Raw genomic sequence first — 26,656 nt, 5'->3', positions numbered from 1 at the left:
ATGGAGCTGTGTTCTTTGTCCACCTCTGCACATAGGGAACCATATATTGCAGGTTCTGTGTCTGGGAGGGAGAGACCACAGTGACCACCGTCAGCCCAGCAATTCACTGTCTATTCTGACTGAAAGAAACCACAGTAAACACGGCCAGCTCTGTGATTCAAGGTCTATAGAAACAGAGCGCAACGCGTCATCACAGGGAAAACCACGGCCCTCATGGGAGAAAACATTCCACGAAGTTGAAAGAGAGTAAATGGGAAATTGTGGGACACCGCGTCTTTAAACAGTTTTAACATAAAATGTCAACACCAGCCTATTTCAGTACCCTTCTGCTCAAAGAAAGGGCCAGATATATAGAGAAACCAAGTCTGACTGGACTCCCCAAGTGTCCCTTTTAGCCTAGTGGTCCCCAAAATCAGTGTGGAAAAATGACCCCACAAAGTGAGCAGCCGTCACTTATTTTGACTTGTACCATCACCTGATCGAATCAGGCTAAGCTAGTCAATATTTTCATCTCGATAGCTAACGTTAGCTAACGTGTGATCAAAATGCTCAAGTCTATAGCACTCTATTAGGCTACATATTATTAGCAGTACTATTACAATTACCCTCGTTTTGTATCAACCTGAATCAATGTCGTATGAACTTGCCATATTGTCATGTAAGATCAAATGCTCAAGTCTAAATGAAATATAAATTGCAGTTACACTTGAGGCATAAAGACTTTGGCTGGCTTCGAGTGGTACGGCAAGAACTAAAGGCTAATACCTTTATTAATCAATATTGTCCCAATCAGTTAGAAGCTCCAAATATAGGTGCAAGCAGCGATACAGGGGCCAAGCACAATGAGGGCCTGTTTTGCAATAAGGCAGACATTGAAACAATTAAGTGTGCTAAACTTGGCATGACTGAGGGAATCAGAAGAAGAAAGAATTATGATTTTAGACCATGCAATTCAAAAGATATGTTAAAATATAAGTATAATACAAATTATATGCAATATATGTTTTATAGCGCCACCTAGTGGTCGAACGCCACTAAAACGCTTGGGCACCCTCAGGGCATAGCTGCAAACAGAGGCACCCAATTTGGTGTCAGTACACAAAAGCACTGCTTAGATATGACCTCACTACCTGTCTGGCGTCTTCACTGTTGACTTTGTTAGCGCATTACTACCGAGTGCTTTCCATAAGCAAAAAAATCATGGATCACGTTTGTGTGGCATGCTCTCAATATGCTCTCACTCAATTTTCATGAATATTGGAGAAAATTTGTGGGAGGAGTAGTGAAAAGACTGTCCGCCATTTTGAATGTTAATGAAAACAACCAAATATGGTGGAAATGAAAATTTTACATCTCTTCATCTTGATATGACTCAAGGAATCAAAAGAAAGAATCATAATTCTAAGCTAAAGACATCTAAAGTTATGAGCAGGAATTCAATTGTTTTAGTTATAGCGCTACCTAGGGGTGATATGACACAAAACTTCTTGGACACTCTCAGGACTGTGTAGGAAGTCCATATACCAAGTTAGGTGTGAAGACACAAAAGCATTGCCGAGATATGACCTCACGTCCTGTTTGGCGTCTTCACTGTTGACTTTGTTAGCACATTACTGGCGAGTGCTTTGCTTTATTTCCTTGAGACATGAGATACACGTGTTGCGTGCGGGAAGCCTTGCCTTCACTACGTCCAGTTATGTCCGGTACGTCCTGTTCTGCAATCAGGATTTATAAACTTTATTATAACTTTATGGGACATTGCTGGGGGTCAGGGAATTATTTTGATGTCAGTAGTAGGTAGTTGTACATGTGTAACACACTACACCATTTATATCAGTGTACATACTACAGACTGGCAGACCGCTCTGCACAGGCAGCAGTGGAGGACAGCGAGAGGATCTTTACTGAGCTGATCCGCTCCATTGAGAGAAGGCGCTCTGAGGTGAAAGAGCTGATCAGAGATCAGGAAAAGGCTACAGTGGGTCAGGCTGAAGGACTCCTGAAGCAACTGGAGCAGGAGATTGCTGAGCTGAGGAGGAGAGATACTGAGCTGGAGCAGCTTTCACACACAGAGGATCACATCCATTTCCTCCAGGTAACACCACTGGGGATCACATCCTGAGCCTCACAGGGCTGGAAAGTGGCTCAACACTGGGCTCCGCACTGGCTGACTGGAGGAGAGCCCTGACTGAGCCCTGAAATGGCTCTTCCAGCAGCCAGTTGTTGTCTTCTCCTCTGGTCAGTACCCACCGTGAGCGACTCCACAGCCTGTCTCAGATCCTGCAGCTACTTCTCTCTCTCCTGGATTCTCTGCTGGAATTACCTCCGTGTCTCTCCCAGCTGCTTCTGCAAAGAAATTGATTCCTCTACTTAAACTATATTGCACTGATTTCATATCTTTCAAATAATACTGCCTCATTAACACTGAAACACAACAGTTAACAACTAACATTTATGACATATTGCCAGTCAGTGTGTAGAACTCTACTGGTCTTACAGTTAAAGCTTCTAAACTGTATGAGTGAACCAGCTGCTCCAGCTGTGTTGATTCCCATTCAGGGAGTGAATAGGGATGAGGGGTGTGACCAGAGCTGCCACAGAGAGCTGGCCTGTGTTCACTTCCTGCTCTTACTGCTGTATCACTCTGAACTTCAGACCTGAAATTCGTGTCCTTGTTCAGCTCACTATTTACATAAACACAAATATATTGACAGACATTTGATAAGCAGTTTGATAAATAATTAACAGTTAAGTGTAGTTACAGGGATGTTTTTTGTTTGTTTCATTTCAAAACCTCTTGTAATTCAGATTTGAAATACAGGTCCTCTCTCATTACAACCAGTATTAGGGCTGCCAGTAAAGAGCTCCAGTCCTTACCTGTTTCTCAGTCCTTTCTGCTGTAGCTGAGACTGTATCGTGGCCTCTGTGTTCATCCATTGTACACAGATAACAGATACACTGCTGATCAGTACGACAGTAAACCTCCATCACTTTGTCATGATGAGAGCAAATCATCTCCTCTAGTTGTCTGCTGGCTTTGATCAATTTGTGCTGCTTAAAGGCAGGAAATTCGTAGTGAGGCTGAATGTGATTTTCGCAGTAAGAGGCCAGACACACCAGGCAGCACTTGATGGCTTTGCATTTTCTCTCAGTGCAGAAATCACACGCCATGTCTCCAGGTCCAGCGTAACAGTGAGCAGGAGGAGCAACTGTCTTCTTCAGTTTCTCCACCACTTCAGCCAGCATGGTGTTTCTACCCAGAACAGGCCTTGGGGTGAAGATCTGTCTGCACTGGGGACAGCTGTAGACACCAGTATGATCATCCTGATCCCAGCAGCCCTTAATACAGTCCATACAGTAACTGTGTCCACAGGGAATAGCCACCGGATCCTTCAGTAGATCCAAACAGATTGAACAGCTGAACTGGTCCTGGCACACCGAGATACTTGCCTCCGCCATTTTCCTGCCACACGCTGACAGAGACTGAGTTTAGTTTCATTTCACTGAAACTGCGTGTGTGTGTGAGAGAAAGAGAGAGTGACAGATAGGGAGACTTCTTGGTTCTTCCCACAGCTGCAGAAGGTGTGGCTTATGAGGCTGCAGGCTGGGAGTTACTGCAATGTGTGTGGCCATGGTGGCGGTACCTGAAAGAGATTGAAATGACACTGTTGCTGAAGATAGATGCTTGGATTAGGTGAAAGCGATTTTTAATGTGAATTGTGGACACTTCCCCTTCACATCATACATGTTAAGTTACACGTCATATATGTAGGGTAAAGGTCACTTCTTAGACTCATTGCCTTACAACCCCCTTGGCTCAGTCATGCCTGTATATTACATATAATTGATCACAGTGTTTTAGTATTCATGCCTTACCCTGTTGATGTATTCTGCCAGACTTCCATTATAATTTGGGAGGGTCAAAGAGGAGTCTAATCGTCTCATTTTTTTCTAAATTGTTGCATTCATTTCAGCTAAGTACTTCTAAATACTGTGTTAATAAAGGTATACAGCAAAGCCTGCTTGTGCAGTGAAGTGACTTCTTGATTAATTTGTTAAATCCATGTGCTCCGTTTTATATAATGATTCTTTGCCAGAAATCTATTAGCCATGTCTGATGCCTTGCTCGTCCACCCAGATATTCTCCCCATATTCCTGGAACTTGATATTGTGATTCGCGGGGATGTAGAAATTCAGGCAAATCGTCTTCTTCCAGTCATCACTACAGGTGCTATTCTCTACAAAAATGCTGACGTAAAGTGTCCCCTCTCCCGCAAACTTGCAGAAGTCGGTGACCAGGATGCGTATGTAGCGGATGCGGGAATGGCATTTGAAAACTATCTTTATTGAAGACGATATCTTTCTGCCCACTTCTTTAGACGAAGAGGCCTCCTCTTCGACCCCGATTTACTGCACCATCTCCCCCGGACGCATCTTGTCCACGCTGTAGTACACGCGGAGTTTGTTTTACAAAATAACATCTCTTTTTTCTTGGGGGGGGGTTGGGGGGGAGCCGTGTACAATCTGACTGACTTTAACATTACCATTCTCACTGTTTTGCAAACTGTCCTGCAGATAAGTGGTGGAGAATTCAGTGAAAGATGCTCCCGATTCTCTCAAGTTGTTTGATCTTCTCGGGTCCTAAAACGTGCAGGTAACTGCATTTGGCAATTTTCTGTGAGGGAGAGCCTATATTGGTAGAATGTTTCAGGGAGGAATCCAGCACCCGGGTGTGAGAGAGGGAGTGTGTGGATTTGCCTGGTTTGAGATGGGCAACTGTATGGGTTAGAGGTTCTTATATATTGCAGTGTATATGAGAAATGGATGCAGTGTAGAAAGGAAATGAGAACAGATTTTCCCCTTGGTTTCACAAGAATGAAAAGATTTTTTATTGAGCACCTCACATTTATTTCTCAGTTACATTTTATCATGCATGTGCAAAATTCAAAATAAAGATCAAGTACAAAGGTGTTTGCAAATTAAGCTAGATATTGGCTTAGATTGTAGATGCGATTTTTTTTCCCCCAGAGGTTTCTGTTAGCCATGTCTGACGCCATGCTCGTCCTCCCAGATACTCGCCCCGTATTTCTGGAACCTGATGTTGTGGTTCTCGGTCACGATGAAGGACCTGTCGCTGGGGACGTGGAAATTCAGGCAGATCGTCTTCTCCCATTCGTCGCTGCAGCTACAGCTCTCCACAAAAACACTTGCGTAAAGTGTCCCCTCTCCCGCAAACTTGCAGAAGTCGGCGACCGGGATGCGTATGTAGCGGATGAGGGAATCGCGTTTGAAAACCATCTTTGTTGACGACGATATCTTTCCGCTCACTTCTTTAGACGAAGAGGCCCCCAGTTCGGCCCCGATTTCCTGCACTATCTCATCCAGACGCATCTTGTCCACGCTGTAGTACAAGCGGATGGGCTTCCCCGTGGCGTTGGCCACGTGGGTGTTGGAGCGGGAGACTTCACTTCCCATGACAGATTTGGGGTAACAAAATCTGCGGACAAAATACAAAGAATGTGCAAGGACAGGTCTGGCGCTGCAGGCTCTGCATAAACAGACATCTGAGCGCACCTCAGCACATGGCAGCGCCTCTTGACTGGGCCGTGCACCGAGTGACACCTGCGTATCAGTAAAATGGCTCCCTTTGGCAGCACATACAGTACCAGTCAAAAGTGAGAACACAATCAAAACTATGGTCATGTTGCAGTGACCAAAAAGTGTTATAAACAAATAAAAACTACCTTACATTTTTGATTTTTCAAAGTAGCCAAAATATATATTTTTATATAAATTCATACATAGGCATCAACATCACTTTTACTATGTCTGTAGATAAAAATGTCTTTGAATGCATGCTTCCCATTATATTAATCAGGTCTGTCCAAACTTTTGACGAGTACTGTATTTAACTTGAGCCTTTGGAAAGTTACTAGTCCAACATTGAACATTTATTGTAGTATGGTATGGTCTCTCACTTACTAAAAGTAAAGCATGGCAATAAAATTAAGCTTTAGGTTAAATCAGTCATTTAAAAGAAAGAAAAAAAAAAGACTTAAAAAGTCTCAATCTGGGTTTTCCAACAATGCGAGGTGAAAGTTAGAGTTCATTCTAAAAATGTCCATTTGGGAATCATTACGTCATAACATGACATGAGGCTTTGTGGGGAACATCTGGACAGCTTCTACTACCTAACTTACTGCAAAGAGATCAGCTGTCACCTCTTTACAGTAAGTAACAGTAAAAAAACAAGTGTTCTCCATATGGGGACCCTATAAGTAAAGTGCACACAGTATTGGGTGGCTCTGCGTGTGTGTGTCTGTGCATGCGCATTTGCATTGATGTGTTCATTTGCATGAGCTCTGAAAAACTGCTTGCATGTGCAGTTCCAGTTCTGCACTGAGGAACGGGGAAACAGGGGCCTCAGGGGTGGATGTGGCTGTCAGCTTGCTGGAATGACAGCAGGCATGCCTAGACAATGCCTCCACATTCCACATCGGGGGGAGATGGGGACATTAACAATTACATTGCTGTGTTCTGAGCAAATCGATAGAATAAAGCACCACCACAACCACTGGGGTGGTAGTGAAGCACAGTGATAATGAGCAGGACTCTAAATAGATAACGTGTAAAACTGTAACCTCTGTAATTCTCTCTGGATAAGAGTGTCTGCTGACAGTAATGTAAATCAATGAAACTATTAATACGGAAATGAAACGCAGTGGGATATATTGAGAAATGTGCAATTAAAGTACACTGAGGAGAATATTAATGGCTTTTATACATGTTGCGCATGCTGGTGTAGACAGTTTGGGATGTTCACACTTTGTCAGCATTCGAGATACATGCCAAGAGCAGAGAGGCGGGTTTGAAACCATATTTAGGTGCTGTGTGCATGCATTCCTGCTTTGGCAAGGTGGGGATAGAGCTGAACATAAGCTAGCTAACTAAATTAACCTCAGAATTTGATTATCAGGCTTTTTTTCAGACAGATCAACATAAAAAATGCACTGCAGAGGGAAAAGATGAAGCATCTGAAACAGAAAATACATCAAAGGCAAAAGCAGTATCAATCAGAGGTGGACACCCCGGCTTCAGAAAGTAAAAGTCCTACCATGTATTTGTTCTAGACATTCAGTAAACAGAGTGATTTCACTAATTAGCTCCTCTGCCTGGCTGAAGAGTTGTGCTGGTCAATTCAGCTGGTGTAGTGCATGGGTGGAACAAACACGTGGCAGGACTTTTACTTTCTGAAACTGGGGTTTTCCACCTCTGGTATCAACACATATCATCCAATCCAGAGATGGGCAAAATTCATTACCAATTTCAGAGTTACAACTGCACAGGTGTGCTTCAATGACCCAGTGGTGAGAGATGTATTTCATATTGTCAACAGCACTACAACTATAACAAAATTAAAAGAATAGCGCTATAAGTGCTACCAGCTTTTCAGCCCACACGCCTGGGTTAAGTGTAGAGGAGGACTCACCTAGTGTCGTGGTGTGGCTTTCCTCAGGAGAGCTTTGCAGCATTACCTTTTGAAGTGCACAGAAACAGGAGGTGAACTGAACTGAGCAAGAGAGACAGAGAGCAGGAGACTGAGTCTGAACCCTCAAACTGGAACAAACTGCCCGATTCTGTGATGGCGTCACAATGCCACAGGCAGGGGTGGACAGTAACGAAGTACATTTACTTGAGTACTGTACTTAAGTACATTTTTCGAGTATCTGTACTTTACTTGAGTATTAATTTTTTTGGAAATTTATGACCTTTACTCCACTACATTTAAAAGACAAATATTGTGCTACTTTTGACTCCACTACATTTCTATGAAAGTTCCCGTAACTTGTTACTTTGAAGCATAGCTTTGAAGTCAGCGGATGAATTTTCTTTTCTAAAATGCGATAGGCCACACGCTGTGTTGGTCACAGGAGAAAAACCAATCACAGTAAACTGCTCCTACGCTGTCAGTCAAATTGCTTGCTGCATTTTTTTTGAACAGTTCAATTTGGACTTGGCGGTGGTAATGATGGATACAGCAGATAAAGATGACGATTCCTCACCAGAGCACCCATGGCCATTGAAATTGACTAAAATTCTCTGTTAATTTCGTCGATGCAAAATTTGACAAAAATATGCTCTGATTATATTATTTAATGGTGTATTCTCCCACTCAATTTTTTGGGTAGGAGAATCATTACTGGTGGGCTACATCATTAATGCTAGCTAGCTGTGGAAGAAATAGCTTGATCACTGTCTAGTTGCCAAACTTTTCTAGCTGAGCTGTACAGCTACAACAAAACATTTCGCCCTACAATGTTAAGCAAAATTCGGCAGGTTTACTACTTAGCTAGCTAGCTATGCACCAAACAACTCAGACGTGCCACAGAACCACTGTGCATGTGAGCTGGCATGCTATTTGCATCATCCGGTCGTCATTTTCAGATGGATTACAGCCTGTTCATTTAATTTTCTATGTACAGGTCATTAATTTGTATTATTTTTGTTTCTATTGGGGAAAACTATTACACTACATTTCCCGTATCCCGCCATAGCGGTATGTACGTACAATCCCGGTATTTTTTACGGGCAAACCGTATAGGTTGACATCTCTAGTTCGGTTTTATGACTGGCTTGACATTAACACCCTAGTTATCTATGTGTATAAAAAATAAAATAAAATAATGAAAACGACGATGGCTGTCCTTTTGTCGATTCAATTGTGTTTCTACAGACATTTATATAGTCTTTGTAGCATGTTCTACAAGCTTTGCATTCTACAGGTTCTACAAGCAAGTCTGCATTCAGTAGGTTGTTTCAGAGTCATTGGTTCTGTAAATGCATTGTGGCAACAATACAACAATGCGTTGAAATTAAAAAGAAAATACTGTTGAATACTTGAGTATTTTTAAAAGCAAGTACTCCAGTACTTCAACTCAAGTAAAAATTTGACTGAACAACTTTCACTTGTGTTGGAGTAATTTTACCAGGAGTATCTATACCTTGACTCAAGTAATGGAGCTGTGTTCTTTGTCCACCTCTGCACATAGGGAACCATATATTGCAGGTTCTGTGTCTGGGAGGGAGAGACCACAGTGACCACCGTCAGCCCAGCAATTCACTGTCTATTCTGACTGAAAGAAACCACAGTAAACACGGCCAGCTCTGTGATTCAAGGTCTATAGAAACAGAGCGCAACGCGTCATCACAGGGAAAACCACGGCCCTCATGGGAGAAAACATTCCACGAAGTTGAAAGAGAGTAAATGGGAAATTGTGGGACACCGCGTCTTTAAACAGTTTTAACATAAAATGTCAACACCAGCCTATTTCAGTACCCTTCTGCTCAAAGAAAGGGCCAGATATATAGAGAAACCAAGTCTGACTGGACTCCCCAAGTGTCCCTTTTAGCCTAGTGGTCCCCAAAATCAGTGTGGAAAAATGACCCCACAAAGTGAGCAGCCGTCACTTATTTTGACTTGTACCATCACCTGATCGAATCAGGCTAAGCTAGTCAATATTTTCATCTCGATAGCTAACGTTAGCTAACGTGTGATCAAAATGCTCAAGTCTATAGCACTCTATTAGGCTACATATTATTAGCAGTACTATTACAATTACCCTCGTTTTGTATCAACCTGAATCAATGTCGTATGAACTTGCCATATTGTCATGTAAGATCAAATGCTCAAGTCTAAATGAAATATAAATTGCAGTTACACTTGAGGCATAAAGACTTTGGCTGGCTTCGAGTGGTACGGCAAGAACTAAAGGCTAATACCTTTATTAATCAATATTGTCCCAATCAGTTAGAAGCTCCAAATATAGGTGCAAGCAGCGATACAGGGGCCAAGCACAATGAGGGCCTGTTTTGCAATAAGGCAGACATTGAAACAATTAAGTGTGCTAAACTTGGCATGACTGAGGGAATCAGAAGAAGAAAGAATTATGATTTTAGACCATGCAATTCAAAAGATATGTTAAAATATAAGTATAATACAAATTATATGCAATATATGTTTTATAGCGCCACCTAGTGGTCGAACGCCACTAAAACGCTTGGGCACCCTCAGGGCATAGCTGCAAACAGAGGCACCCAATTTGGTGTCAGTACACAAAAGCACTGCTTAGATATGACCTCACTACCTGTCTGGCGTCTTCACTGTTGACTTTGTTAGCGCATTACTACCGAGTGCTTTCCATAAGCAAAAAAATCATGGATCACGTTTGTGTGGCATGCTCTCAATATGCTCTCACTCAATTTTCATGAATATTGGAGAAAATTTGTGGGAGGAGTAGTGAAAAGACTGTCCGCCATTTTGAATGTTAATGAAAACAACCAAATATGGTGGAAATGAAAATTTTACATCTCTTCATCTTGATATGACTCAAGGAATCAAAAGAAAGAATCATAATTCTAAGCTAAAGACATCTAAAGTTATGAGCAGGAATTCAATTGTTTTAGTTATAGCGCTACCTAGGGGTGATATGACACAAAACTTCTTGGACACTCTCAGGACTGTGTAGGAAGTCCATATACCAAGTTAGGTGTGAAGACACAAAAGCATTGCCGAGATATGACCTCACGTCCTGTTTGGCGTCTTCACTGTTGACTTTGTTAGCACATTACTGGCGAGTGCTTTGCTTTATTTCCTTGAGACATGAGATACACGTGTTGCGTGCGGGAAGCCTTGCCTTCACTACGTCCAGTTATGTCCGGTACGTCCTGTTCTGCAATCAGGATTTATAAACTTTATTATAACTTTATGGGACATTGCTGGGGGTCAGGGAATTATTTTGATGTCAGTAGTAGGTAGTTGTACATGTGTAACACACTACACCATTTATATCAGTGTACATACTACAGACTGGCAGACCGCTCTGCACAGGCAGCAGTGGAGGACAGCGAGAGGATCTTTACTGAGCTGATCCGCTCCATTGAGAGAAGGCGCTCTGAGGTGAAAGAGCTGATCAGAGATCAGGAAAAGGCTACAGTGGGTCAGGCTGAAGGACTCCTGAAGCAACTGGAGCAGGAGATTGCTGAGCTGAGGAGGAGAGATACTGAGCTGGAGCAGCTTTCACACACAGAGGATCACATCCATTTCCTCCAGGTAACACCACTGGGGATCACATCCTGAGCCTCACAGGGCTGGAAAGTGGCTCAACACTGGGCTCCGCACTGGCTGACTGGAGGAGAGCCCTGACTGAGCCCTGAAATGGCTCTTCCAGCAGCCAGTTGTTGTCTTCTCCTCTGGTCAGTACCCACCGTGAGCGACTCCACAGCCTGTCTCAGATCCTGCAGCTACTTCTCTCTCTCCTGGATTCTCTGCTGGAATTACCTCCGTGTCTCTCCCAGCTGCTTCTGCAAAGAAATTGATTCCTCTACTTAAACTATATTGCACTGATTTCATATCTTTCAAATAATACTGCCTCATTAACACTGAAACACAACAGTTAACAACTAACATTTATGACATATTGCCAGTCAGTGTGTAGAACTCTACTGGTCTTACAGTTAAAGCTTCTAAACTGTATGAGTGAACCAGCTGCTCCAGCTGTGTTGATTCCCATTCAGGGAGTGAATAGGGATGAGGGGTGTGACCAGAGCTGCCACAGAGAGCTGGCCTGTGTTCACTTCCTGCTCTTACTGCTGTATCACTCTGAACTTCAGACCTGAAATTCGTGTCCTTGTTCAGCTCACTATTTACATAAACACAAATATATTGACAGACATTTGATAAGCAGTTTGATAAATAATTAACAGTTAAGTGTAGTTACAGGGATGTTTTTTGTTTGTTTCATTTCAAAACCTCTTGTAATTCAGATTTGAAATACAGGTCCTCTCTCATTACAACCAGTATTAGGGCTGCCAGTAAAGAGCTCCAGTCCTTACCTGTTTCTCAGTCCTTTCTGCTGTAGCTGAGACTGTATCGTGGCCTCTGTGTTCATCCATTGTACACAGATAACAGATACACTGCTGATCAGTACGACAGTAAACCTCCATCACTTTGTCATGATGAGAGCAAATCATCTCCTCTAGTTGTCTGCTGGCTTTGATCAATTTGTGCTGCTTAAAGGCAGGAAATTCGTAGTGAGGCTGAATGTGATTTTCGCAGTAAGAGGCCAGACACACCAGGCAGCACTTGATGGCTTTGCATTTTCTCTCAGTGCAGAAATCACACGCCATGTCTCCAGGTCCAGCGTAACAGTGAGCAGGAGGAGCAACTGTCTTCTTCAGTTTCTCCACCACTTCAGCCAGCATGGTGTTTCTACCCAGAACAGGCCTTGGGGTGAAGATCTGTCTGCACTGGGGACAGCTGTAGACACCAGTATGATCATCCTGATCCCAGCAGCCCTTAATACAGTCCATACAGTAACTGTGTCCACAGGGAATAGCCACCGGATCCTTCAGTAGATCCAAACAGATTGAACAGCTGAACTGGTCCTGGCACACCGAGATACTTGCCTCCGCCATTTTCCTGCCACACGCTGACAGAGACTGAGTTTAGTTTCATTTCACTGAAACTGCGTGTGTGTGTGAGAGAAAGAGAGAGTGACAGATAGGGAGACTTCTTGGTTCTTCCCACAGCTGCAGAAGGTGTGGCTTATGAGGCTGCAGGCTGGGAGTTACTGCAATGTGTGTGGCCATGGTGGCGGTACCTGAAAGAGATTGAAATGACACTGTTGCTGAAGATAGATGCTTGGATTAGGTGAAAGCGATTTTTAATGTGAATTGTGGACACTTCCCCTTCACATCATACATGTTAAGTTACACGTCATATATGTAGGGTAAAGGTCACTTCTTAGACTCATTGCCTTACAACCCCCTTGGCTCAGTCATGCCTGTATATTACATATAATTGATCACAGTGTTTTAGTATTCATGCCTTACCCTGTTGATGTATTCTGCCAGACTTCCATTATAATTTGGGAGGGTCAAAGAGGAGTCTAATCGTCTCATTTTTTTCTAAATTGTTGCATTCATTTCAGCTAAGTACTTCTAAATACTGTGTTAATAAAGGTATACAGCAAAGCCTGCTTGTGCAGTGAAGTGACTTCTTGATTAATTTGTTAAATCCATGTGCTCCGTTTTATATAATGATTCTTTGCCAGAAATCTATTAGCCATGTCTGATGCCTTGCTCGTCCACCCAGATATTCTCCCCATATTCCTGGAACTTGATATTGTGATTCGCGGGGATGTAGAAATTCAGGCAAATCGTCTTCTCCCAGTCATCACTACAGGTGCTATTCTCTACAAAAATGCTGACGTAAAGTGTCCCCTCTCCCGCAAACTTGCAGAAGTCGGTGACCAGGATGCGTATGTAGCGGATGCGGGAATGGCATTTGAAAACTATCTTTATTGAAGACGATATCTTTCTGCCCACTTCTTTAGACGAAGAGGCCTCCTCTTCGACCCCGATTTACTGCACCATCTCCCCCGGACGCATCTTGTCCACGCTGTAGTACACGCGGAGTTTGTTTTACAAAATAACATCTCTTTTTTCTTGGGGGGGGGTTGGGGGGGAGCCGTGTACAATCTGACTGACTTTAACATTACCATTCTCACTGTTTTGCAAACTGTCCTGCAGATAAGTGGTGGAGAATTCAGTGAAAGATGCTCCCGATTCTCTCAAGTTGTTTGATCTTCTCGGGTCCTAAAACGTGCAGGTAACTGCATTTGGCAATTTTCTGTGAGGGAGAGCCTATATTGGTAGAATGTTTCAGGGAGGAATCCAGCACCCGGGTGTGAGAGAGGGAGTGTGTGGATTTGCCTGGTTTGAGATGGGCAACTGTATGGGTTAGAGGTTCTTATATATTGCAGTGTATATGAGAAATGGATGCAGTGTAGAAAGGAAATGAGAACAGATTTTCCCCTTGGTTTCACAAGAATGAAAAGATTTTTTATTGAGCACCTCACATTTATTTCTCAGTTACATTTTATCATGCATGTGCAAAATTCAAAATAAAGATCAAGTACAAAGGTGTTTGCAAATTAAGCTAGATATTGGCTTAGATTGTAGATGCGATTTTTTTTCCCCCAGAGGTTTCTGTTAGCCATGTCTGACGCCATGCTCGTCCTCCCAGATACTCGCCCCGTATTTCTGGAACCTGATGTTGTGGTTCTCGGTCACGATGAAGGACCTGTCGCTGGGGACGTGGAAATTCAGGCAGATCGTCTTCTCCCATTCGTCGCTGCAGCTACAGCTCTCCACAAAAACACTTGCGTAAAGTGTCCCCTCTCCCGCAAACTTGCAGAAGTCGGCGACCGGGATGCGTATGTAGCGGATGAGGGAATCGCGTTTGAAAACCATCTTTGTTGACGACGATATCTTTCCGCTCACTTCTTTAGACGAAGAGGCCCCCAGTTCGGCCCCGATTTCCTGCACTATCTCCTCCAGACGCATCTTGTCCACGCTGTAGTACAAGCGGATGGGCTTCCCCGTGGCGTTGGCCACGTGGGTGTTGGAGCGGGAGACTTCACTTCCCATGACAGATTTGGGGTAACAAAATCTGCGGACAAAAAACAAAGAATGTGTAAGGACAGGTCTGGCGCTGCTGGAATGACAGCAGACATGCCTAGACTAAGTTCACATTCCACATTTCACATCGGGGGGAGGTGGGGTCCATAGAAACATTAACAATTACACTGCCGTGTTCTGAGCAAATCGATAGAATAAAGCACCACCACAACCACTGGGGTGGTAGTGAAGCACAGTGATAATGAGCAGGACTCTAAATAGATAACGTGTAAAACTGTAACCTCTGTAATTCTCTCTGGATAAGAGTGTCTGCTGACAGTAATGTAAATCAATGAAACTATTAATACGGAAATGAAACGCAGTGGGATATATTGAGAAATGTGCAATTAAAGTACACTGAGGAGAATATTAATGGCTTTTATACATGTTGCGCATGCTGGTGTAGACAGTTTGGGATGTTCACACTTTGTCAGCATTCGAGATACATGCCAAGAGCAGAGAGGCGGGTTTGAAACCATATTTAGGTGCTGTGTGCATGCATTCCTGCTTTGGCAAGGTGGATAGAGCTGAACATAAGCTAGCTAACTAAATTAACCTCAGAATTTGATTATCAGTCTTTTTTTCAGACAGATCAACATAAAAAATGCACTGCAGAGGGAAAAGATGAAGCATCTGAAACTGAGAAAATACATCAAAGGCAAAAGCAGTATCAATCAGAGGTGGACACCCCGGCTTCAGAAAGTAAAAGTCCTACCATGTATTTGTTCCAGACATTCAGTAAACAGAGTGATTTCACTAATTAGCTCCTCTGCCTGGCTGAAGAGTTGTGCTGATTAATTCAGCTGGTGTAGTGCATGGGTGGAACAAACACGTGGCAGGACTTTTACTTTCTAAGCTAGTCAATATTGTCATCTCGATAGCTAACGTTAGCTAACGTGTGATCAAAATGCTCAAGTCTATAGCCCTCTATTAGGCTACATATTATTAGCAGTACTATTACAATTACCCTCGTTTTGTATCAACCTGAATCAATGTCGTATGAACTTGCCTTTATTGTCATGTAAGATCAAATGCTCAAGTCTAAATGAAATATAAATTGCAGTTACACTTGAGGCATAAAGACTTTAGTCGCAGGCCATCATTTTCACCAGCCAATGTTAACTTTCGAAATCAACTAGCCACAGTGACTGGTAGCTAAATGTTAATGTCAAACCCTGATTACAATGTTATTCTCCACATGCACTTTCCAGAAGGCTTTATTAAAAGTGACTAATGGGTTAGGATAAGCCATTTCGTCCCTGCAAACATGCAGATCAACCAGTTCAGTTTATTTATATAGCGCTTTTTACAACGAGTTGTCACAAAGCAGCTTTACATCGGTATTCCAAGCCTGATACTCTCTCAGAGCAAGCCGAAGGCGGCAGTGGCAAAGAAAAACTCCCTGATAGGGATGGGATATCAGGGGGGGGGGGGGGGGGTACCAAAATATCGATATTTCGATCCTGATGGTTCAGTTTTAAGGATCGATGCTCATATTCAAAAATCGATAACAGGCAATGCTTTAAACGTCTGATTTCATAAATTTAATTTCACAGTATTTTTGCTTATTTTTTGAATGGTTAGTTTGGATAGGAACTGCTTTTCCTTCCGCTTTCTCACTCGGCTCCCAACAACGGCTGTAATAAGGCACACACAGAAACAGACTCAGTCCCTCAGCCCCAGTGCCGGCTGCAGAATGGCAGAACGTAAGCGGAGCCTCGCGTGGAGTTATTTTGATATGGTAAATAGTAATGATTCGAAATGTGGCTGTGAGACCTAGGCAACTACCTGAGTCTCCAGGATGACACTAAGTGGCCACACCAGCTCAGCAGTAATCAAACAGGTCTCAGGATTCCCAGGGAAAGATTTTTAGTTATTACTTAAGGCCAAAAATGGTAACCACCAATGTTCCTCATAGAGGGAGTGCAGACACAAAAACCAAAACAAAACTCCAACAGAAGAACAAAAAACAAGTTAATAATAACAAACAAAATTAACTCAAATTAACCAGCTGCACCCAGCTGCAGCATGCCTACCTGCACAGACACCAGCTCACTCTCCATTCTGTCTGTCATGCTGACTATATATAGACTCGAACACCCCCTGAACAGGGGAGTCCTAGGGAGTCTACATTCAGAAACTTGATACATTATATTTGAATAACAGTTTAACAAAACAAAAAAGGCAACATTATATTCAAAATGACAACCACTACAAAATAACAATAAAACAAACATTACATATACTAATAAAACAAACTACCAATATCCCTTCCTCCCCCCCTCCACTCCTACGATGAACCTTCCTTAAAGTTCGCGCGAAATCTACGGCGAAACCTCAGAAAAGGGACGTAGTCAGGGCGCGCGCTTCCTCTGACCACCTCCTTCCCCGAGCAGCTGCCTTCCTCCACACACCGAGACCGCGCATACGGAAGAGAGAGAGAGAGAGAGAGAGAGAACACCATAACCTGGCTATTGAAAGAGGCAGACACAGGCAACAACCATAACCTGGCTATTGAAAGAGGCAGACACAGGCAACAACCATAACCTGGCTATTGAAAGAGGCAGACACAGGCAAACCTGGCTGCCCGCAGAAGAGAGACTATGTACCCATTGCAGCCAGGGCATGATAGAAACAGAGCTCCACTTCTTGAGTGAATGCTGCAAATTCAAAGATATCCGGAAGAAATTCTTTCCTGAATTCAAAACCATCTACCCAGACTTTGAAAAGTTTGAGGACAGTAAGGTTCTAAGAATATTACTGGGCGAGGAACAAGATAGTGCCAGAGTCGCAGCTAGGTATGTGGATGCCTGCCACAGAGAAAGAGAGTCACTCCATCGGTAAAACACTTCACATACACACACACACACTCACACACACACACAATTCTGTATTTGTTGTTTGTTTGTTTGTTTTAATGTATGTAGAAATGCTTTGGCAATACAAATTGAGTTTTTGTCATGCCAATAAAGCTCATTTGAATTTGAATTTGAATTTGAGAGAGAGAGCGGGAGAACACGAACAACCAATGTACACGGTACCTACTTAAACTACAAAACTAAACAAAACGTAACAAGTACTATAACTAAATATAACGATAACTGGAGGAGTGTGGTTTAATGGACTGAAAACTAAACCCGGAAATCATTCGGAACCACATTACATGGTACCGAACTACTGTGCTGTAGGAAACCGGCTAGCAACTAGTGAGGCACCCATCGCACGCCTGAGCACACTCGCTATGCGTAGCGATCTCCCTGCGTTTATTTTAGGAACGAAGGGACAGTGGAGGAGCGTCAGTTAGCTTCTCCACAGTGGCATATGTGACAAATCGGTCAGATATTGTGGCAATACCACAAATCTCATGAAACGTTTAAATTGCCACCCAAAAGAACAAGACCAGCTACAGGAGAAACGACTAGAGGTGGAGAAAATGCAGGCAGATACCCCCACTTCATTGAGGCAAAGTTCTTTAGCAGAGGCTTTTCAGAAAGGCAGGAATTATCCAGGTAACCGATGATAATAGAATTGTTAACCATGTAAAATGTAAGCAGGATATTGATGGCCAGGATATTTATTGTATGAAACCCTAGTCATGGTATTGGTGTAGATTATTTTAGGCCTACATATAAGCCCAAGTTTTGCAGTCAGTAGGCTGTAATTGTTCAGCTCTTGGAAAAATGCAGTAGCATTGCATCATTTTTCCACCACAGCACGAAAGCCACTCAGAAACTCACAGACATACAGAAGCAGCTGAACGTGGCAGAGCATAAACTGGTTCAGTCAGTAGAAAAAGGTGGAATTCTGCATTCTATATGTTGGACAGACTTCAGGAGCAGAGGGAAGCAGCCATCGCTGCACTTTGTGAACTTGGAAAGAATGCCCTCTGCTTAAGCACTGAAGAGCTGGACCTGATCCAGGCAACCATTGAGGCCCTGAGACCGTTCGAAGAGGCAACACGAGAAACTTTTGCAGCAAAATATGTGTCCATGTCGAAGGTGATCCCTCTTGTTTCTCTACTTTTGAGAGCAGCTGCAGAAACCGACTGAAGGGGAAAAATGTAAGCATGCTGCTGTCTCTAAACAAAAACCTAAAAATGTAGAAAAATGAATCAGAAGACCTGGATGTTTTTCAGATGTAAAGGAAGTCCTTGTTTTATTCTAAATTTTTGTTTGAACCTATGTGAAGAATTTCACTGCTTGTGAAAATGGCAATCCTCTCGCCTGGTTCTCATTCATTCTTTCCCTCTTTTTTGTCTTTATCTTTTTCTGTCTCTTCTCTTCTCACTTTCTCTATCTCACTGTTGGTCTCTCTCTCTCTCTTTCTTTCTTATAGTCTTCCTACAAGACGCATATGGAGGACAGCCAGTCACAACCAATGAGGGAAGTGGTGGCTGTTGAAGGCAGATGCGAGTGTTTGCGACTTTGGAAGTAGTGATGTTAAATCTGCCTATAAAATAACTCAAATCTGACTCCATTTTATGCCAACCTATGCTTTAGTTCCCCGATTCCCAATTCTACTTAGCATCCCAGGAATTCTTCGTTCGCTTTGGCTTGTAGGTGATCAGGCTACATAGTCCACAACGTAGGATACCTTACTGGCACATTTAATATAACTCGCTGCCATTTAGGCGGCCCATTTAGGGACTGCAGACTCGTCAGAATAGTGCAATACTACTACTGACTGAGCGTAAGTATCAATGGGTTTCGAGTGGTACGGCAAGAACTTACGGAAAAACCTCAAATCCTGCTGCGTGCGTCGTTAGAAATGGTCAGATGAGAAATCACAAACGAAGGGTAAGGCTAATACCTTTATTAATCAATATTGTCCCAATCAGTTAGAAGCTCCAAATATAGGTGCAAGCAGCGATACAGGGGAAAAGCACAATGAGGGCCTGTTTTGCAATAAGGCAGACATTGAAACAATTAAGTGTGCTGAACTTGGCATGACTGAGGGAATCAGAAGAAGAAAGAATTATGATTTTAGACCATGCAATTCAAAAGATATGTTAAAATATAAGTATAATACAAATTATATGCAATATATGTTTTATAGCGCCACCTAGTGGTCGAACGGCACTAAAACACTTGGGCACCCTCAGGGCATAGCTGCAAACAGAGGCACCCAATTTGGTGTCAGTACACAAAAGCACTGCTTAGATATGACCTCACTACCTGTCTGGCGTCTTCACTGTTGACTTTGTTAGCGCATTACTACCGAGTGCTTTCCATAAGCAAAAAAATCATGGATAACTTTTGTGTGGCATGCTCTCAATATGCTCTCACTCAATTTTCATGAATATCGGAGAAAATTTGTGGGAGGAGTAGTGAAAAGACTGTCCGCCATTTTGAATGTTAATGAAAACAACCAAATATGGTGGAAATGAAAATTTTACATCTCTTCATCTTGACATGACTCAAGGAATCAAAAGAAAGAATCATAATTCTAAGCTAAAGACATCTAAAGTTATGAGCAGGAATTCAATTGTTTTAGTTATAGCGCTACCTAGGGGTGATATGACACAAAACTTCTTGGACACTCTCAGGACTGTGTAGGAAGTCCATATACCAAGTTAGGTGTGAAGACACAAAAGCATTGCCGAGATATGACCTCACGTCCTGTTTGGCGTCTTCACTGTTGACTTTGTTAGCACATTACTGGCGAGTGCTTTGCTTTATTTCCTTGAGACATGAGATACACGTGTTGCGTGCGGGAAGCCTTGCCTTCACTACGTCCAGTTATGTCCGGTACGTCCTGTTCTGCAATCAGGATTTATAAACTTTATTATAACTTTATGGGACATTGCTGGGGGTCAGGGAATTATTTTGATGTCAGTAGTAGGTAGTTGTACATGTGTAACACACTACACCATTTATATCAGTGTACATACTACAGACTGGCAGACACCCAGTGGTGTTACCTGGAGGAAATGGATATGATCCTCTGTGTGTGAAAGCTGCTCCAGCTCAGTATCTCTCCTCCTCAGCTCAGCAATCTCCTGCTCCAGTTGCTTCAGGAGTCCTTCAGCCTGACCCACTGTAGCCTTTTCCTGATCTCTGATCAGCTCTTTCACCTCAGAGCGCCTTCTCTTAATGGAGCGGATCAGCTCAGTAAAGATCCTCTCACTGTCCTCCACTGCTGCCTGTGCAGAGCGCTGTTAGGAGACACAGAGAGAAGAGGGCTGTACATTTTAACTAGGCCTTTCACTCAGCTCTTACTGGAACCTCAGACAGCCTGTTCCCCACAGTGTTGCTCAGTGGGATTGAGCCTCACAGGGCTGGAAAGTGGCTCAACACTGGGCTCCGCACTGGCTGACTGGAGGAGAGCCCTGACTGAGCCCTGAAATGGCACTTCCAGCAGTCAGCTGTTGTCTTCTCCTCTGGTCAGTACCCACCGTGAGCGACTCCACAGCCTGTCTCAGATCCTGCAGCTACTTCTCTCTCTCCTGGATTCTCTGCTGGAATTACCTCCGTGTCTCTCCCAGCTGCTTCTGCAAAGAAATTGATTCCTCTACTTAAACTATATTGCACTGATTTCATATCTTTCAAATAATACTGCCTCATTAACACTGAAACACAACAGTTAACAACTAACATTTATGACATATTGCCAGTCAGTGTGTAGAACTCTACTGGTCTTACAGTTAAAGCTTCTAAACTGTATGAGTGAACCAGCTGCTCCAGCTGTGTTGATTCCCATTCAGGGAGTGAATAGGGATGAGGGGTGTGACCAGAGCTGCCACAGAGAGCTGGCCTGTGTTCACTTCCTGCTCTTACTGCTGTATCACTCTGAACTTCAGACCTGAAATTCGTGTCCTTGTTCAGCTCACTATTTACATAAACACAAATATATTGACAGACATTTGATAAGCAGTTTGATAAATAATTAACAGTTAAGTGTAGTTACAGGGATGTTTTTTGTTTGTTTCATTTCAAAACCTCTTGTAATTCAGATTTGAAATACAGGTCCTCTCTCATTACAACCAGTATTAGGGCTGCCAGTAAAGAGCTCCAGTCCTTACCTGTTTCTCAGTCCTTTCTGCCGTAGCTGAGACTGTATCGTGGCCTCTGTGTTCATCCATTGTACACAGATAACAGATACACTGCTGATCAGTACGACAGTAAACCTCCATCACTTTGTCATGATGAGAGCAAATCATCTCCTCTAGTTGTCTGCTGGCTTTGATCAATTTGTGCTGCTTAAAGGCAGGAAATTCGCAGTGAGGCTGAATGTGATTTTCGCAGTAAGAGGCCAGACACACCAGGCAGCACTTGATGGCTTTGCATTTTCTCTCAGTGCAGAAATCACACGCCATGTCTCCAGGTCCAGCGTAACAGTGAGCAGGAGGAGCAACTGTCTTCTTCAGTTTCTCCACCACTTCAGCCAACATGGTGTTTCTACCCAGAACAGGCCTTGGGGTGAAGATCTGTCTGCACTGGGGACAGCTGTAGACACCAGTATGATCATCCTGATCCCAGCAGCCCTTAATACAGTCCATACAGTAACTGTGTCCACAGGGAATAGCCACCGGATCCTTCAGTAGATCCAAATAGATTGAACAGCTGAACTGGTCCTGGCACACTGAGATACTTGCCTCCGCCATTTTCCTGCCACACGCTGACAGAGACTGAGTTTAGTTTCATTTCACTGAAACTGCGTGTGTGTGCGAGAGAAAGAGAGAGTGACAGATAGGGAGACTTCTTGGTTCTTCCCACAGCTGCAGAAGGTGTGTCTTATGAGGCTGCAGGCTGGGAGTTACTGCAATGTGTGTGGCCGTGGTGGCGGTACCTGAAAGAGATTGAAATGACACTGTTGCTGAAGATAGATGCTTGGATTAGGTGAAAGCGATTTTTAATGTGAATTGTGGACACTTCCCCTTCACATCATACATGTTAAGTTACACGTCATATATGTAGGGTAAAGGTCACTTCTTAGACTCATTGCCTTACAACCCCCTTAGCTCAGTCATGCCTGTATATTACATATAATTGATCACAGTGTTTTAGTATTCATGCCTTACCCTGTTGATGTATTCTGCCAGACTTCCATTATAATTTGGGAGGGTCAAAGAGGAGTCTAATCGTCTCATTTTTTTCTAAATTGTTGCATTCATTTCAGCTAAGTACTTCTAAATACTGTGTTAATAAAGGTATACAGCAAAGCCTGCTTGTGCAGTGAAGTGACTTCTTGATTAATTTGTTAAATCCATGTGCTCCGTTTTATATAATGATTCTTTGCCAGAAATCTATTAGCCATGTCTGATGCCTTGCTCGTCCACCCAGATATTCTCCCCATATTCCTGGAACTTGATATTGTGATTCGCGGGGATGTAGAAATTCAGGCAAATCGTCTTCTCCCAGTCATCACTACAGGTGCTATTCTCTACAAAAATGCTGACGTAAAGTGTCCCCTCTCCCGCAATCTTGCAGAAGTCGGTGACCAGGATGCGTATGTAGCGGATGCGGGAATCGCATTTGAAAACCATCTTTATTGAAGACGATATCTTTCTGCCCACTTTAGACGAAGAGGCCTCCTCTTCGACCCCGATTTACTGCACCATCTCCCCCGGACGCATCTTGTCCACGCTGTAGTACACGCGGAGTTTGTTTTACAAAATAACATCTCTTTTTTTTTGGGGGGGGGGGGGGGGGGGGGGGAGCCGTGTACAATCTGACTGACTTTAACATTACCATTCTCACTGTTTTGCAAACTATCCTGCAGATAAGTGGTGGAGAATTCAGTGAAAGATGCTCCCGAATCTCTCAAGTTGTTTGATCTTCTCGGGTCCTAAAACGTGCAGGTAACTGCATATGGCAGTTTTCTGTGAGGGAGAGCCTAAATTGGTAGAATGTTTCAGGGAGGAATCCAGCACCCGGGTGTGAGAGAGGGAGTGTGTGGATTTGCCTGGTTTGAGATGGGCAACTGTATGGGTTAGAGGTTCTTATATATTGCAGTGTATATGAGAAATGGATGTAGTGTAGAAAGGAAATGAGAACAGATTTTCCCCTTGGTTTCACAAGAATGAAAAGATTTTTTATTGAGCACCTCACAAGGCTAACATGGGATGATATAATGAATAATCACAGCAGAACTAAAACCAATAACATAAAAGGAGCCAGAAATACAGCAAAAAAGTGATAATAAAAACATAGTGCCTAGAAATTAATCCGAAGAGCAACATACAGTAACTACACTAGACTGAATGTGGAATGAAAGCAATTCATTCAGCAATTCATCATTTCAAAGCAAGCAAGGTTTCTACTTCTACTAAGTCTTGCACTGCAGACAAGCCAATATCTCTCAATGCAGCACAAGAGTTTTTTTTCCAGGTTGTATTATCTCTGATTTGCTTTTTTAGACCATAATTCAAATTTATTTCTCACAGTTACATTTTATCATGCATGTGCAGAGTGCAAAATAAAGATCAAGTAAAAATGTGTTTGCAAATTAAGCTAGATATTGGCTTAGATTGTAGATACGATTTTTTTCCCCAGAGGTTTCTGTTAGCCATGTCTGACGCCATGCTCGTCCTCCCAGATACTCGCCCCGTATTTCTGGAACCTGATGTTGTGGTTCTCGGTCACGATGAAGGACCTGTCGCTGGGGACGTGGAAATTCAGGCAGATCGTCTTCTCCCATTCGTCGCTGCAGCTACAGCTCTCCACAAAAACACTTGCGTAAAGGGTCCCCTCTCCCGCAAACTTGCAGAAGTCGGCGACCGGGATGCGTATGTAGCGGATGAGGGAATCGCGTTTGAAAACCATCTTTGTTGACGACGATATCTTTCCGCTCACTTCTTTAGACGAAGAGGCCCCCAGTTCGGCCCCGATTTCCTGCACTATCTCATCCAGACGCATCTTGTCCACGCTGTAGTACACGCGGATGGGCTTCCCCGTGGCGTTGGCCACGTGGGTGTTGGAGCGGGAGACTTCACTTCCCATGACAGATTTGGGGTAACAAAATCTGCGGACAAAAAACAAAGAATGTGCAAGGACAGGTCTGGCGCTGCAGGCTCTGCATAAACAGACATCTGAGCGCACCTCAGCACATGGCAGCGCCTCTTGACTGGGCCGTGCACCGAGTGACACCTGCGTATCAGTAAAATGGCTCCCTTTGGCAGCACATACAGTACCAGTCAAAAGTGAGAACACAACAATCAAAACTATGGTCATGTTGCAGTGACCAAAAAGTGTTATAAACAAATAAAAACTACCTTACATTTTAGATTTTTCAAAGTAGCCAAAATATATATTTTTATATAAATTCATACATAGGCATCAACATCACTTTTACTATGTGTGTAGATAAAAATGTCTTTGAATGCATGCTTCCCATTATATTAATCAGGTGTGTCCAAACTTTTGACGAGTACTGTATTTAACTTGAGCCTTTGGAAAGTTACTAGTCCAACATTGAACATTTATTGTAGTATGGTATGGTCTCTCACTTACTAAAAGTAAAGCATGGCAATAAAATTAAGCTTTAGGTTAAATCAGTCATTTAAAAGAAAGAAAAAAAAAGACTTAAAAAGTCTCAATCTGGGTTTTCCAACAATGTGAGGTGAAAGTTAGAGTTCATTCTAAAAATGTCCATTTGGGAATCATTACGTCATAACATGACATGAGGCTTTGTGGGGAACATCTGGACAGCTTCTACTACCTAACTTACTGCAAAGAGATCAGCTGTCACCTCTTTACAGTAAGTAACAGTAAAAAAACAAGTGTTCTCCATATGGGGACCCTATAAGTAAAGCGCACACAGTATTGGGTGGCTCTGCGTGTGTGTGTCTGTGCATGCGCATTTGCATTGATGTGTTCATTTGCATGAGCTCTGAAAAACTGCTTGCATGTGCAGTTCCAGTTCTGCACTGAGGAACGGGGAAAGAGGGGCCTCAGTGGTGGGTGTGGCTGTCAGCTTGCTGGAATGACAGCAGGCATGCCTAGACAATGCCTCCACATTCCACATCGGGGGGAGATGGGGACATTAACAATTACATTGCCGTGCTCTGAGCAAATCGACAGAATAAAGCACCACCACAACCACTGGGGTGGTAGTGAAGCACAGTGATAATGAGCAGGACTCTAAATAGATAATGTGTAAAACTGTAACCTCTGTAATTCTCTCTGGATAAGAGTGTCTGCTGACAGTAATGTAAATCAATGAAACTATTAATACGGAAATGAAACGCAGTGGGATATATTGAGAAATGTGCACTTAAAGTACACTGAGGAGAATATTAATGGCTTTTATACATGTTGCGCATGCTGGTGTAGACAGTTTGGGATGTTCACACTTTGTCAGCATTCGAGATACATGCCAAGAGCAGAGAGGCGGGTTTGAAACCATATTTAGGTGCTGTGTGCATGCATTCCTGCTTTGGCAAGGTGGGGATAGAGCTGAACATAAGCTAGCTAACTAAATTAACCTCAGAATTTGATTATCAGTCTTTTTTTCAGACAGATCAACATAAAAAATGCACTGCAGAGGGAAAAGATGAAGCATCTGAAACTGAGAAAATACATCAAAGGCAAAAGCAGTATCAATCAGAGGTGGACACCCCGGCTTCAGAAAGTAAAAGTCCTACCATGTATTTGTTCCAGACATTCAGTAAACAGAGTGATTTCACTAATTAGCTCCTCTGCCTGGCTGAAGAGTTGTGCTGATTAATTCAGCTGGTGTAGTGCATGGGTGGAACAAACACGTGGTAGGACTTTTACTTTCTGAAGCTGGGGTTTTCCACCTCTGGTATCAACACATATCATCCAATCCAGAGATGGGCAAAATTCATTACCAATTTCAGAGTTACAACTGCACAGGTGTGCTTCAATGACCCAGTGGTGAGAGATGTATTTCATATTGTCAACAGCACTACAACTATAACAAAATTAAAAGAATAGCGCTATAAGTGCTACCAGCTTTTCAGCCCACACGCCTGGGTTAAGTGTAGAGGAGGACTCACCTAGTGTCGTGGTGTGGCTTTCCTCAGGAGAGCTTTGCAGCATTACCTTTTGAAGTGCACAGAAACAGGAGGTGAACTGAACTGAGCAAGAGAGACAGAGAGCAGGAGACTGAGTCTGAACCCTCAAACTGGAACAAACTGCCCGATTCTGTGATGGCGTCACAATGCCACAGGCAG

The 26,656-nt window shown here is 43.1% G+C and overlaps 3 protein-coding genes across 3 annotated transcripts; all 3 read right to left on the bottom strand.

Moving 5' to 3' along the window:
* Positions 1-610: 610 nt before the first annotated feature.
* Positions 611-3,498, bottom strand: LOC118770289 (E3 ubiquitin/ISG15 ligase TRIM25-like). The gene is made up of 2 exons (XM_036517875.1): positions 2,878-3,498; positions 611-2,346 (listed from the first exon to the last, which is right to left on the bottom strand). The coding sequence occupies exons 1-2, from the start codon at positions 3,457-3,459 to the stop codon at positions 2,320-2,322; spliced, it is 609 nt and encodes a 202-aa protein (XP_036373768.1). The 5' UTR covers positions 3,460-3,498; the 3' UTR covers positions 611-2,319.
* Positions 3,499-11,245: 7,747 nt separating this feature from the next.
* LOC118770280 (E3 ubiquitin/ISG15 ligase TRIM25-like) lies at positions 11,246-12,513 on the bottom strand. The gene is made up of 2 exons (XM_036517863.1): positions 11,893-12,513; positions 11,246-11,361 (listed from the first exon to the last, which is right to left on the bottom strand). The coding sequence occupies exons 1-2, from the start codon at positions 12,472-12,474 to the stop codon at positions 11,335-11,337; spliced, it is 609 nt and encodes a 202-aa protein (XP_036373756.1). The 5' UTR covers positions 12,475-12,513; the 3' UTR covers positions 11,246-11,334.
* Positions 12,514-20,469: 7,956 nt separating this feature from the next.
* Positions 20,470-22,138, bottom strand: LOC118770305 (E3 ubiquitin/ISG15 ligase TRIM25-like). Its single transcript, XM_036517905.1, has 3 exons — positions 21,542-22,138; positions 20,915-21,010; positions 20,470-20,674 (listed from the first exon to the last, which is right to left on the bottom strand). Exons 1-2 carry the CDS (start codon positions 22,121-22,123, stop codon positions 20,984-20,986), a joined length of 609 nt encoding a protein of 202 aa, XP_036373798.1. The 5' UTR covers positions 22,124-22,138; the 3' UTR covers positions 20,470-20,674; positions 20,915-20,983.
* Between the last annotated feature and the right edge of the window lie 4,518 nt (positions 22,139-26,656).

This window comes from Megalops cyprinoides, chromosome 2 (genome assembly GCF_013368585.1).
Source record: "Megalops cyprinoides isolate fMegCyp1 chromosome 2, fMegCyp1.pri, whole genome shotgun sequence".
Taxonomy (NCBI): Eukaryota; Metazoa; Chordata; class Actinopteri; order Elopiformes; family Megalopidae; genus Megalops; species Megalops cyprinoides.
Note: the sequence above shows the minus strand (reverse complement) of the source record. Positions and strands in the feature narration are given on the sequence as shown.